We start from the raw sequence: 13,226 nt of genomic DNA, 5'->3' as shown, positions 1-13,226 counted from the left end.
TTATCTGAAAATTTCAGAAACATGTTATTACTTTATAATTTGTGTATTTTAGACTTAAGCAACACATTTGATTTAAATTCAATTTCAGCTAAAAATTCAGTTATGACCTTCACTTAGTGATTTTTTTATTCTCACTAACCCCATTTTTAAACACTACATGCTGATTCCTGTAACATTAATGCATAATCTTAAAAGTGCAGAAACTATATGATTTTCAAAAAAATCTCTTTATTACTATTTTAGTTCTTTTGCTTTTATTTATAAGTTAAGTTGTTATGAATGTTGTCAGCCTTGATTGCCCACTAAACATTAAAACCAAAGTGAACCCAAAAAATAAAATTAATGTTGTCAAATGGACGACAAATAAAAAACTAATGCATTCTATATTGTTTGTTGTAAATAAATAAATAAATTTTTGTAAAAGTATTTACAAATTTTAGCAAAAAGTCTAGTTTTTCCAATATTATCCTTCTTTTTATTTTTTTTCTACTTTCACTGTAGATAAATTCAACTATTAAAAATAAAATATTTTTATTTAAATCACTGTTAAATCTTTGCTTAATTATAAACTGTATTTTTTTTTTAAATTAACTAACCAAAAAAGCATTCAATTTTATGATGGTTTGAGGCTATTAATTTTTTTTTCCTATTTCTCAATTAAAGTCTACCAATCGGTTTTAGGTTTTCTATACAGAAACTCTCAACATTGAGAAGGCTTGAATAAAGATAAATATATTTCCTACTAGAAAGTTTGTTCTTGTTGTGTAGTATGGCTCTAGCCGCACGTTTTTGAGGTTTTCAATACAATCCTCTGCACTGCACACCCCCAACCCCCAAAAATCAGAGCCCCTAGATGGTGAATGTGATGTTTATTCTAAAATTTTATAAACATATCAGTCAGAACGATTTTCTATGTTTCAGTTCAGTATCTTAGGGCATTAATATCAAACTCCTGCAAAATGCTATTGTGTAAAATTGGATTAATTGTGGGCCAACTTTTGGGGAAATTTTTTGGACAATTTATTTGTTCCTTATTTATTATTAAAACTAGCCAATACTGGATTTCTTTCTCTTTGCCTGTTTGTATTATATTATATCTAACGGCTGCGCCCCTACGTATCTAAGAGTTCTGTATTTGAACGTTGTGTGTGATAAACAGCAGACAATAGACCAAAACCCCTAACTATTAAACCTAGAATATAATAACCTAAAACCATCCCAAACCCTATGTAACGCTTCCCTAAAATGCAAACCTCAAATAGTTCTCTAGTTATCGAAATCTTGAGCTGGTTCTAATTCAAGGCAATGTACATCGCCCCTATAAATATAAACTATTGCAGAAAATAAAATAAAAAGTAATAAATTTATTCCAAATTAAAGTTTTCTGTAAATTATAATTTTCCCTATAATTTAAATATTTTTAAACCAACCAAGGACAAGTTTATGTTGATCAATTGAGTGATGTATTGAAATATTTTTGGTAATAATGGCATACAAAGAGAGTTTAAAATGCTTAATGTGGAGGAATACAAAGACAGATAGACAAACATTCGTTGATTGTCGTTGATAGTTTGAATTTGAGGTGTAAGGTTGTGCTACACTCTTCCTCCTCCCTACCCACACTTCAACTCTGCTCCAGTCCTGTTTGACCGCCCCTGGCTCCCAACAGTAGCTCATACATAATCATCAAGAAATAAAAACAAAGATAAGTTCAACTTTTTAATTCTTTTTCTTATTATATATTATTTCTCTTAGTTCCAGTACTTAAAGGTAACTTTTTTACAACAATAATGGTTGTTTCTAAAACTGTCCCAACCTTTGCTGATGTTTTAGCTAAACACCTTCCAGAAAGGCGTGGTTCTATCTCAAAAAGGCCTAGACAAGAGTTAGAAAATGAAGCATCTAATGCTAAAAGTTGTCCAAAAGATAACTCGGATTTTGGGCCATTTACCACTCAGGCTTTTGAACATTGGTCTCTTGTCACTGAAGTTATGAGTCATGCCGATACTGTGTTCAATAAGGATCACCCCAATCATGCCATTTTTGAAAGTATCAAAAATGTCCTTAATAGCGCGTCTAACCTTCAGTTTACTATGGCTGTCGAGCTTGATGCACTTAAGAAAAAGGGAAATGACCATAGCTCCGTTATTGAACAACACACAGAGGTTCTAGATAAAAATCGTGCAGGTGGTAATCTTGTCTCTAGTGTAGAATGTTCTACTGCCTACCAAAAAGCTTGTGATGACATGAAAAATACAGGGACACTTTGCAAGGTACTTGACATTGACTTCGGTGCACAATTGAATGACTTGTCAGTAATCACAAAAAAGGCTAAGGAAATTCTAAACTCTCATGATGGAATTAAAGGGGTTTTAAATGATGCCCAAGTTATCCCTCTAGGAAAAACTACAACCCTTAGGGAGGGAAAACACTCCATTCCAATTCTTATTAAATCTCAAACAAAAGAGAACAGGGATAAGGTAGAGAAAGAAATAAAAAACGCAGGGTTTTCCTCTGCATTTCACTGGCCTAAGAATGCTTTAAACCACATTATATCTATGCGTAACCAACTAAAAACCTTCAAGGACGATAAGATTGATCTAACAAAAATGCAAATTATGATTAGACCTGTCTTTTCTACTGGCAAAAAGGTTAATATTCATTACAGAGAAGGAAACACTACTAAATGGAACATTTTGGAATCTGTCAACACTCCTGTTAACACTGATTTGCTCAGTCAATTTAAAGGGGAGCAAATTTGTAAAAGTAAATATTTTATGCTGTTAAATGACTAAATTATTTGTGCCCTTAAAGCCACAACCATAAATCTATTTGCAGAGTTCATTCTACTGCATGTAATGTCTTTTGCCCCCCCTTTTATTTTTGCTTTATGCGCCTTGCCCCCAATCCCTCTTCAATATCAATACAACCCACTATTTATAATACACCATACAAACAGCTGTCTTAAGTTTCAATCCCCTTACACGCACTTGACCCTCCCCCCTCCCCCTTTCAAATGTTTTGACCGCCTAGAGAGCCACGTAGTCTACATCAAACTTACATCGCCCCCCTCTCCAGCCATAACCAAATTGCCTCTCTTAACATTCCTTTCCCCCTTCTCCCCTAACATTTCTGTAACAAATACACACCATATTATTTTTTTTCCGTCAAGGAGTGTTGTGTGATCTATCATTTTTTTTGGTAAGAAACATTAATTATACTTTAACATATTTTCTATATATTCTGTCTTTAAAATCATTTAAACTTTTACAATTTTATTACTTTCGGCTTTTTATTATTATCTACAATAGGAATGATATTTCTAGTTGTATAATATTAATATTTCATGTTTCACCCACCTTTCCCATTATTTACAGCATAACACCCACACTTTCAAATTATTTCCAAATTTTCTCTTTACATACTAATAAAAATTATTATAGACTTTTTTATTACTTCCAACCTATGACAAAATTCTACATTGGCAATATCAATTATTATTGTATTAAAGGAAATCTTTTTGTTTCTTTTTTTTGTGTTTCAAATACAAATTTCTATAAACACCCCCTTCGTGACAATATTAGTAATGCCATTTCTTGTTTTATCACAAATTTGTTTCATGTATTACTCCCCTTGCCCCTTGAATCTTATTGTTACAGTTTTTTTTTGCATACCTTTTATTAACATTTATGTATTAGTCAAAACTATCTATAGGTTGACAGAAACCTTAATTGTTCACTATAATTTACTCTCTATTTTATTTTATAAGAATCTGCACAGCATGAATCAGCTTTCGGCCAGTGGACATTGTCGCTTCTCGCCCTACTCTAAAGGTTGGCTTTTCAATTATTTTTAGAAACATCTGTTCCCTCTTAGTTTGCCTTAAAATTAGTGGTAATAATCGATTCGAAAATAAATTTTTTAAATATCTTTACATATTCTCGATCATCCTTGACATAATCTATTCTAAGAAACGAGTAAATAAGATTAACAATGGGTGAAAATAATTTAAGGTTTGTTGTAAACAATATTTCAATTGATGATAGAACCAATCCAAGTATTGAAATTAAAAGCCTAGGAAATCTCACTCTGTTGAGTCAAAATTTAATCTCTTTTAACCTTAGTACCTTTAATCATAGTTCATATAGTTGTGACAAATTCACATCTAAATTAAATTATGTTTTAAAATTTAAGCCAAGTATTATTTTTCTTCAAGATTTACGTTTAAATTCTAACTACAACATTGTTAATAATCAATTCAGTTGTCATTTACAAGGTAACTACGAATGCATTTTAAACAGTAGTGGGGCAAGTAGGGGAACCGCTGTATGCCTAAATAAAAGTATTGATTATAAAATTTTAAGTACACATCTCTCCACTTGTGATAACATATTGATAGTTGAAGTAATAATTAATAATTTTAAAATTTTGCTATGTTGTATTTATGCCCCCCCTCAAACAAGGAATAATAATTTTTTCCCAGCCTTGAAAAATTATATTATCAGTTTAAACAATCCTAATTTTCTAATTTTTGGTGATATGAATGCTTGTCCTAGTGCCAGTTCACAATCAATCAATAACAATCTAGATATTATTAATATGACATCAATTTCAAATCCAATTCATAGTAAACATCTTTTTAATTGGGTTAATGATGGTTTTTGTCTCGATGCCTATAGATCTCTTAATCCGAATACCATTGAATTCTCATATGTACCTTTTCACTTACAAAAACTAACAGATCTTGCATTGATCTTTGTCTTGTATCACCCCCCTTAATCAACATTATTGATAATATAAGATATAATGATAGCAAATAATCAATTCTTGATCATAACTGTCGACACTTCTCTGCTTAAATTGCAGGGCCTTCTTGAAACCGTTAAATATGAAATTTATGAAACTATTTTAGATCATTATGACATTGAAAATAAACTAGAGCTTAAGCAATCATTGATTTCAATTTGTACTCTCAGCAGAGAACTTTTTAGTATGTCTAATTCTATATTTAAAGAGGATACTTTAGTCAAACAGTGGATATCTGAAAGAGAGACTATGATTGATAGACTATGTTCAAATTTTCCATCAGTTAATGACTGTTATAACTTCAATTGTAATATTAATCCAGAACTTTTTTTCGATACGATAATCAACAGAATTAACAATTGCTGTATCTCTTTTCAATCTTCTTTTATAAAGTCACAAAAAAAAGAAAAAAATGAAATCTCTAAGGAACTTCTCTCCTTAAAGAATGCTGTTGATATTGATAATGTAGATTTCCAAAGGATTTTTGACCTAGAAAACAAATTAACATTAATTGAAAATGAAGAAAATCTTAAGTCTATAGAAAATTCTAAATATTTTAATATTCTGAATACTGAAAAGGGTTCAAAGCCATATGCAAAGCTACTTAATAAAATTAGTAATCAAAATGTCCTGGGGCCCTTAAAAGACAACAATGGGCAAGACTTTAATACAATCAAGGATAGGGAAACTTATCTTGTTAACCACTTAAAAAATAAATTTGAAACCCCCTTCATTCCTACCATTACAATTGAACAATTTATGGGGGAGCATTATGATCACCCATTATGTAAGTTACATAAACTGTCTGATGAACAAAAACATGACCTTGACCTTCCCATTACCCTAACTGAACTAGATTTATCTTTAAATACATCAAATCTTAAATCTTCCCCGGGGGGGGATGGCATTAGCATTAAATTGATCGATGAATTTTGGGCTTTTCTTAGAATTCCTCTGCTAAATGCTTTAAATTTTATGTTAAATAAAGGGAAATTAAGCCAAAATATGAGAAATTCTAAAATTACTTTGATTAAAAAGAATGGACAAGTAGATAACAAAAAAATTAAAAACCTTAGGCCTATTGGTAATCTTAATGCCTGCTATAAACTTTTTTCGGGTGTCATTTCTAATAGATTGCAAAAGGTTATGCCAACAATTACTCATAAGAGTCAAAAAGCATACAGCAATATAAATTTAATTCAAGAGGGCATTATACATACGTACGAATTAATTGCTAAAACACTGCATTTCAATACTTCTTTGTCTATTCTTAGTCTAGATTTTAGTGCTGCATTTAATACTTTGAGCCATAAACATATATTTGAATCCCTTAAGTTTGCAAACTTCGGTAATTTTTTTATTTCTCTAGTTAAATTAACTTTTACAGATAGATTTGCCTGTATTTCCACTCCAGAAGGTGTCACAACTTCTTTTAAAATTAACAATGGGACCACCCAGGGGGATAGGCCGTCTCCTGACTTATTTAAAATAGGACTTAATCCTCTCTTGCTTAAGATAACTCTTGTAACAGAAATTTCACTCCCAAGAGAGATACATTTTAATATTCGCGACAATGACCCCAAACCCGATAAAGTATCTGCATTTGCTGATGATGCAAACGTTTTCAGTGTAATAACAGTTGAATCAATTCAACTCTGCACACTTATTTTACAAAACTTCAGTGAGTTGTCAGGTCTTTGCATCAATAATAGTAAGACTAAAGTTTGTAACATAGGACAACAGCCCCCTCCAAATAATTTCTTAGAATTTTGTAACAACACGGGCTATCAAATAGTCAATAGTTTCACTATGCTTGGCATTAAATTTGATAATAAGCTAGAAGAAATGGATGCAAATTGGGATAAAGTTCTTACAAAAATGTTAAAAATTGTTTGATTTTGGCATATTTTTAATCTATCAATAGTTGGCAAAATAAACATAACCAAATGTTTTATACTCCCCCAGCTAAATTATATAGGATCTATACTTACACCAAAAGCTGAAACCATTAACCATATAGAAGACATCATTACTAATTTTATCAATGTTAACAGTAATATTTCCAAGGAAAAAATCTTCTCTCCAGTAAATCAGGGTGGGCTTGGCATTCCTAAAGTAACAATATTTCTAAAAAGCTTAGACATTTTACTTTTTAAAAAATCTTTGTTCATTAAAGATACCTGGCCAAAAGAAATCCAAAACTGTGCTCTGGTTTATGACAACCCTTTGTATTTCACTGATAACCTTAATATCAGAACTAACCCTGTCCTACATAGAATTATTAGCTCATTCATATCTTTTCAATTTGAATTCTGGGTTAAAGGTGAAAATATAAGAGATATGAGAATTTTCAAAAATAAGTATTTTGTAAACCAAGAAGGGGGACAAATAAGTAGGGTCATATTTACGCTCCCAACATGGGCAGTTTTTGAAAAGCAAATTAAAAGTCTGAAATTTAATGATATCTTAAAAGATAATAACCAATTTATAAGTTACAATGAATTCAGACTAACAACAGAGATTGATTTGAGTCTTAATGAGTTTTTCCGTTTACAAACAATCTTTAGGCACAATATTAATAAATATAGAGAAATACTGGGGGGGCCTCAAAAAACTATGAGTCATATATTTAGTAAACGTGCCGCTAAATCTAAATATTACAGAAAATTTTTTGAAATAGGTCAATTCAATATTGAAAACACATGTACCTCTATAAATAGACACTTATGGGTTAGTAAAAATTTTGATCTAGAAAGAGAATTGGCCTGGCAAAATTGCTGGACCATTAGTTTTTTGCCAATGGAACTTAAAAATTTTTCTCTCAAACTTTTAAATAATTTACACAAACTAAATGCACATAAACATTATTTTGTTGCAAATACAAGTAAAGAATGTACGTTATGTACATTAAGCAATCTTAGGCCAGCTCCAAAGGAAACTCTCCAACATTTTTTTTTCAACTGTCCTATCAACACTAATTTTGCGACCAATTATTTTGATGACTTTCTACAAAATTTTCAACTAAACTTCGACTCCTCGTGGTTTTTAACTGGTTCTCCTAATTTACATAATTTCAAACATAACTTTATTATTAACATTGAAATATTACTAGTATGTTATTTCTTGTTTAATTGTCGGGCTAAAAAAACACTTCCATTGATGAGAAATCTTGTTTTGTACATAGGTTGGAATAGGAGACTTCTGTTAAGAAATAGCAGATATGAAATTTATTTCAACATATTTTCTAATCCCTATGATCCTGGATAAACCTATGATTCTCCTATCTTACTTCTCTCACTTTCTCATTTTTTTTTCTCACCTCTGTATTTTGTGTTTTTTTTATTAACAGAACATGTTTTAGAGATTTCGGATGAGTTGGTGGGAGGTGGGGGGGGGGGGGGGGGGGTGTTCAAACAAGCTCCAATCTGCCAGTCAATTTTTTCTTTTTTTCTGGCAAAGCTACTCAACAATTCAAAACGTCCGCCTTTCTGTCCGTCGGAATTCTGATAGCCTATAATGGTTGTTCTTTATTTACAATTAATTTTATTAAAAGATTCTGCCACTCAAAAATGTTAAATCATGTGCTCTAGCTAATTGTATTTTTTGTTTCAGGAGCAGTGGCCAATGACAACTACAGACACCAGAAGAAGGCCCATGGCACCAAGATGAAGACCCCTGCAGGGCACAGCAGCAGTACAAGTCGGCGCTTTCCAACAACCCCAAAATTCATCATACCTGACCAGCCCAACCTTGCCATCACCAGGAACTGTTATCTTCGTATTGGTCAAGTCAATGGAAACGTTGGAAGTTATAGAGTTTCGTATGAGAACCACAATGCACCCAAATTCTTTGGTTCAAATATTACAGAGAACCTAGCATGGATACTGCCAAAACCAAACTTTTCATTAGATGGATTCCCTACGAATACTGCAGTTACCTCCACGTTTTTTGGCAGCTGCTGCAACACCTGCTTTAGTTCAGGCGAAGGTCACCCAATAAACGACGCCCCTAGACTGCTTATCTTAGCAGACGAACACCTACCCTCAGTTCTAGGTAGTCGGGGCAGCTGCCTCCCCACCCTCAGAGTTGAGTCTGGCAGCTTTGAACAACTGCAATTTCTCCTTGATTATCAGCGTAGCCGCGGTTTCAAACTTAAACAAGGCAGTTTTGCCATAGTATGCCTCCTGTCACACCTCGCTTGCGTCGGCCACAGCGTATACTGGTCTGAATACTTAATTTTTTCTTCCTGGGCACAAAGATGCCTGAACTTGACTGTGTTGCCAGCGATGGTCCCTTTCCCTATGGGCTATAGCACATCTAGCTTAATCTCATTCACACAACTTTTTGTTAACATACAAGCAGCAGATGTAGGCGACAAGTCCGGTTCAGGCAATTTCAAATTCTGCCTATGGAAAGCCTTTCTATCGGCCTCTCAGAACTTTGGTGCGGGTGTAGCGGCTATACCCGCACCGCCAATTATGGTAAAAGAGGCGGGTTCTCTGTGTGAGTGTAGTATGGAATTCGTGACAGGATTCAGAGGCAACTGGCTGCTTGGACCGCCAAAACACATTGCTGCACAGTTTATGGAATGCGTTATATCCACACTCAAGGAGAATGACGTCACCAACACCTATGAACGTATCGTTCTACCAACTGCAGACCTTGTTCATAAATCCCTATTTAACGCTTGGTATCTTAGCAGAAAAATATTTCTGCTAGGCAACTCCATCCTGAGAAATATTGAAAGCTGCCTTCGTTGTATTTGCGCTGAATCCAGAGTGGAGACGGTCAACTGGTCTAAAGGAGGTGATTTTTTTGAGTCGTTCAAGAAACTTGACTTGTCTGCTTTAAAGGAGTGTAACAAAGACGATATTATAATCCTCCATGCAACTGGCAACAGTATGCTTGTCAAAGAGCAGCACCAATTAGTTAATGGACAGTACCACCTTCTTCACCCCCAACTCCTGAATGACGAACAAGCTGCCCTTCATGTTGTACATCTGTCACAAGTACTGGTAAAACTAACAAGTACCTTCACAGGGAAAATAGTCATGATTGGTCCCTTTCCCCGACACATAGAGACATGCTGTAACAACCGTGATCATGCTATTGTTGACGTCACAGGCAGCCCTGTTAACATGATCAACTACACACTAGCTGTCTCCAAATACATCGCCATGTCACCTGGTCTCAGCCATGAACATGTACACTACATTGAATATCCTGCTGTGTTTGGTGATAACTTTGCTGGCGTCAACCTCACTGATGGCGTCCAGCTACAGGATAGCGCCACTGAAACATTGTCTAATTTCGTGTTTGGTCTGCTAACAAAACTAAACAAACCAACTTCCAGATATAAGAAGAGTCTACAGGTACAACTCTCTTCCCTGCTATCAAAGAAGAATATCTTCAATAGCGACACCATCATCAACACTAACGACGATGCAGAGGATGACAACATCAACATGGAAAATGGAATCGATACAGCCATCAAACTTATTAACCAGTAGATCTATATCCCACCGTTTTTTTTATTTTACTTTATCTTATCATGTTTTAATATATCATATGCGTATTTTATCAATTTTTTTTATGTTTATTTTATAGAAAACCCAATAAATTATAGAATAATAATAATAACATTCAAACGAAAAAAATGTTGTGTTAAAATTTAGCATTATTTTTGCATTATGCTTCTATAGATACCAGAAGTTTCATTAAACATTAAGGTAATAATAGGTAATATTTTTACATGCGGTCTTTTCTTCAAGATTACAAATTGTGTTCAAACTGTCATTGACGTCTTTAGGTTAAATAGGGAAATAATTAGAGCAAAAGAATTAGAGAGGGGGCGTTTCAGATTACCTTCCCCGCATCTATAAGGGTATATGATCCACAAAAATAATGCCCATGAAAAATATGTAATGTTGATATAAATTATAAACATGTCAGCTTTAGAAATTAGAAAGTAGATAGGAATTATTAATTAAATTGTACCAGCTTATTATGCTTTTCTATTATTTATACATCAAACATATTTTTATTTAATTTCATAGTAAATATAAACAAAAAGAATAATTATTATTTACCTATTAAATTATGATTTATGCTTCTTTTGTATTTGTAGGTGCTATTTATTTGTGATTAATTGTTCAAAAATTATATTTATTACTTTACCTTTATTAATCATTAACATAACAAAGCTTATATATAACTTTTATTTATTTTCATTACCTCTCGCAGGATTGTTTAGTCCTTTGACACTGTACATAATTCTTATTTGAATGTTTTATTATCCCTAATTCTGATAGCCTGATATCTAGTTGCCGAAAGTGTACGCAGTTTCCTGGGTGTTTCCTCATCCTCGCTCAATATTTACTACTAGCTACAAATCTTCAAACTTCCCTTAAAAAAATCAAAATTTGAATGTGTAAACGATTTATACAATATACATTATAAATTTGAATTTTTTAAATTTTGATTTTTTTTTTTTGAAGTTTGAAGCTTTTTTAGCTAGTAGTAAATATTGAGCTAGGATGAGGAAACACTCAGGAAACTGCGTACACTTTCGGCAACTAGATATCAGGCTATCCTAATTCTTATTGTTTTTTCTATGAATATTTTTAAAAGCGAAGCTTTTCTATAATTAGGGTCGGTCCGTACGTCCGTCCGTCCGTCCGAGATATATAGCTTTTATTCGTTAATTTAGGCATGTTAGAATTGTCCTATCGATTTTAAACTTTGCATGATGATTCCTGTAGTAGTTAGGTACGATTTAGAAAGCGTAGCAACTCTATAATCATTACCAGAATGCCCGTACGTCCATTTTAAACATGTTGATTTTTTTTACATTTTTTAACAGCAAATTTGTAGTTGATCTAATTATCCGTTTGATCTGATTTTTGGTATATTGATTCCTGGGACAACAAAGAACAATATTTTAAGCGAAGCAACTCTATAATCAAACCCTAAACTCAATAAACATTATCCTGTATCAACAAGTTTTTCAACAAATTTACTTACAATTTTGCTTCGACTCTTATACTTTTATATTTTGATAATTCAGTTTAGACACTATACAAGTGTTAATGTCCGTTTGTCCTACCGTCTTAGTGCTTCGCTTTTATGGATGTTGTCATCCTTGTTTTACCTGTATTCTAAAATTATTTTCTTTGTTATATCTGTCATAAAATAATTAAAATAATAAAAATCCACTGCGAGCAAAATTTATAGTCCTTACAATAATTGCTGACTTATTTACCAAATCAGTAACTCTTCTACACCTTCATATGCCCGTAGGATTGTAGGATTGTCTGCACTTATCTTAGGTAAATTAAAGGTATAAGAGTGAGATCTGATTTTCGAATATAACTTCGAAACCGATTAATATCCACTTTAGTCCCTTATTTTAAATATCCATGAAAAGCTGTCAATAATCAGGGAGGAAGGGAGGGGACAATGGGCAATTAATTCAATTTTAGAGTTTTAACTCAATATCTTCAAAACCAGATATATCTGGAAAATTCCAAAAATTTAGATGGAGCAATTTTTATTATATTTGTATAATAAGAAATTATTAAACACTGAAAGAAAAGTATTTAACATTAGGTTATCCTGTCTTATTTTCCTGTGAATAGTCTGTAATTTATCATAAGAGGTATGACCTTAGTACTGGCACCATAATTGGGGTTTGTTTTCATATTTGACAAGGGGTTGATTAGAATGGATAGTTACAGAAGTATCACAGTGCAATTTCTGGTTTATCCCACCCAATCTTAGAAGAAAACTATTTTGTTTAAAAACCAAAATAAACTTGTTTTGATTTTTTTTTCAAATGGTCTGCTGGTATTTATATTGGTTAGTTCAGTAAGAGTTGTCCATTGTCCCCTCCCTTCCTCCCTGGCCAATAATAATATGCATTAAGTAACTAAATATTCCACAGCTCTTATATATGAAATTTTTTTTTTTGGTTTTAGTGAAGATTTCCACGACACATAGTCATAAAGTCTTTTTAAAAGCGAAGATTTTCTACAATTACGGTCGATCTGTCTGTCCGTAAGTCTGTCCGTCTGAAACAGTTAGCTCTTTTCGTTAATTTAAACATGTTAGATTTGTCCTATTTCAAACTTTGCATGATGATTCCTAAAACAGTTATGTACAATTTAAAAAGCATAGCCACTCTTTAATCATTACCAGAATGTCTGTAATTTCATTTTAAAAATATTGTTTTTTAACTTTTTTAACGATAAATTTTTATATTATAAATTATCTGATTGATCTGATTTTCGGAATACTGATTCCTAGGATAACAAAGTATAATGCTATAAGCGAAGCATCTCTATAATTAAGTCCTAAAAACATGTCCTTAGAGATTTTCCTTTATCTATGCAGCTTTTCAAGAAATCTATTACAATTTTGTT

The 13,226-nt window shown here is 32.5% G+C and overlaps 1 protein-coding gene across 1 annotated transcript; it reads left to right on the top strand.

Annotated features, from left to right (window-relative positions):
• The first annotated feature begins 3,586 nt into the window (after positions 1-3,586).
• On the top strand, positions 3,587-10,441 carry LOC145324744 (uncharacterized). The gene is made up of 2 exons (XM_080167351.1): positions 3,587-3,833; positions 8,419-10,441. Exons 1-2 carry the CDS (start codon positions 3,587-3,589, stop codon positions 10,314-10,316), a joined length of 2,145 nt encoding a protein of 714 aa, XP_080023477.1. The 3' UTR covers positions 10,317-10,441.
• The last annotated feature ends 2,785 nt before the right edge of the window (positions 10,442-13,226 follow it).

The sequence above is a fragment of the Acartia tonsa genome, chromosome 7 (assembly GCF_053477335.1).
Source record: "Acartia tonsa isolate MP-2025a chromosome 7, ASM5347733v1, whole genome shotgun sequence".
NCBI lineage: Eukaryota > Metazoa > Arthropoda > Copepoda > Calanoida > Acartiidae > Acartia > Acartia tonsa.
This window is presented reverse-complemented; position numbering and strand designations above follow the sequence as displayed.

Bases quoted from the DNA above. Each gene is read 5' to 3' on its own strand.
- LOC145324744 (XM_080167351.1), top strand. From the start codon at position 3,587: ATGCCATTTCTTGTTTTATCACAAATTTGTTTCATGTATTACTCCCCT. The intron at 3,834-8,418 runs GTTGGCTTTTCA...TTTTTGTTTCAG, and splicing joins CTTCTCGCCCTACTCTAAAG to GAGCAGTGGCCAATGACAAC.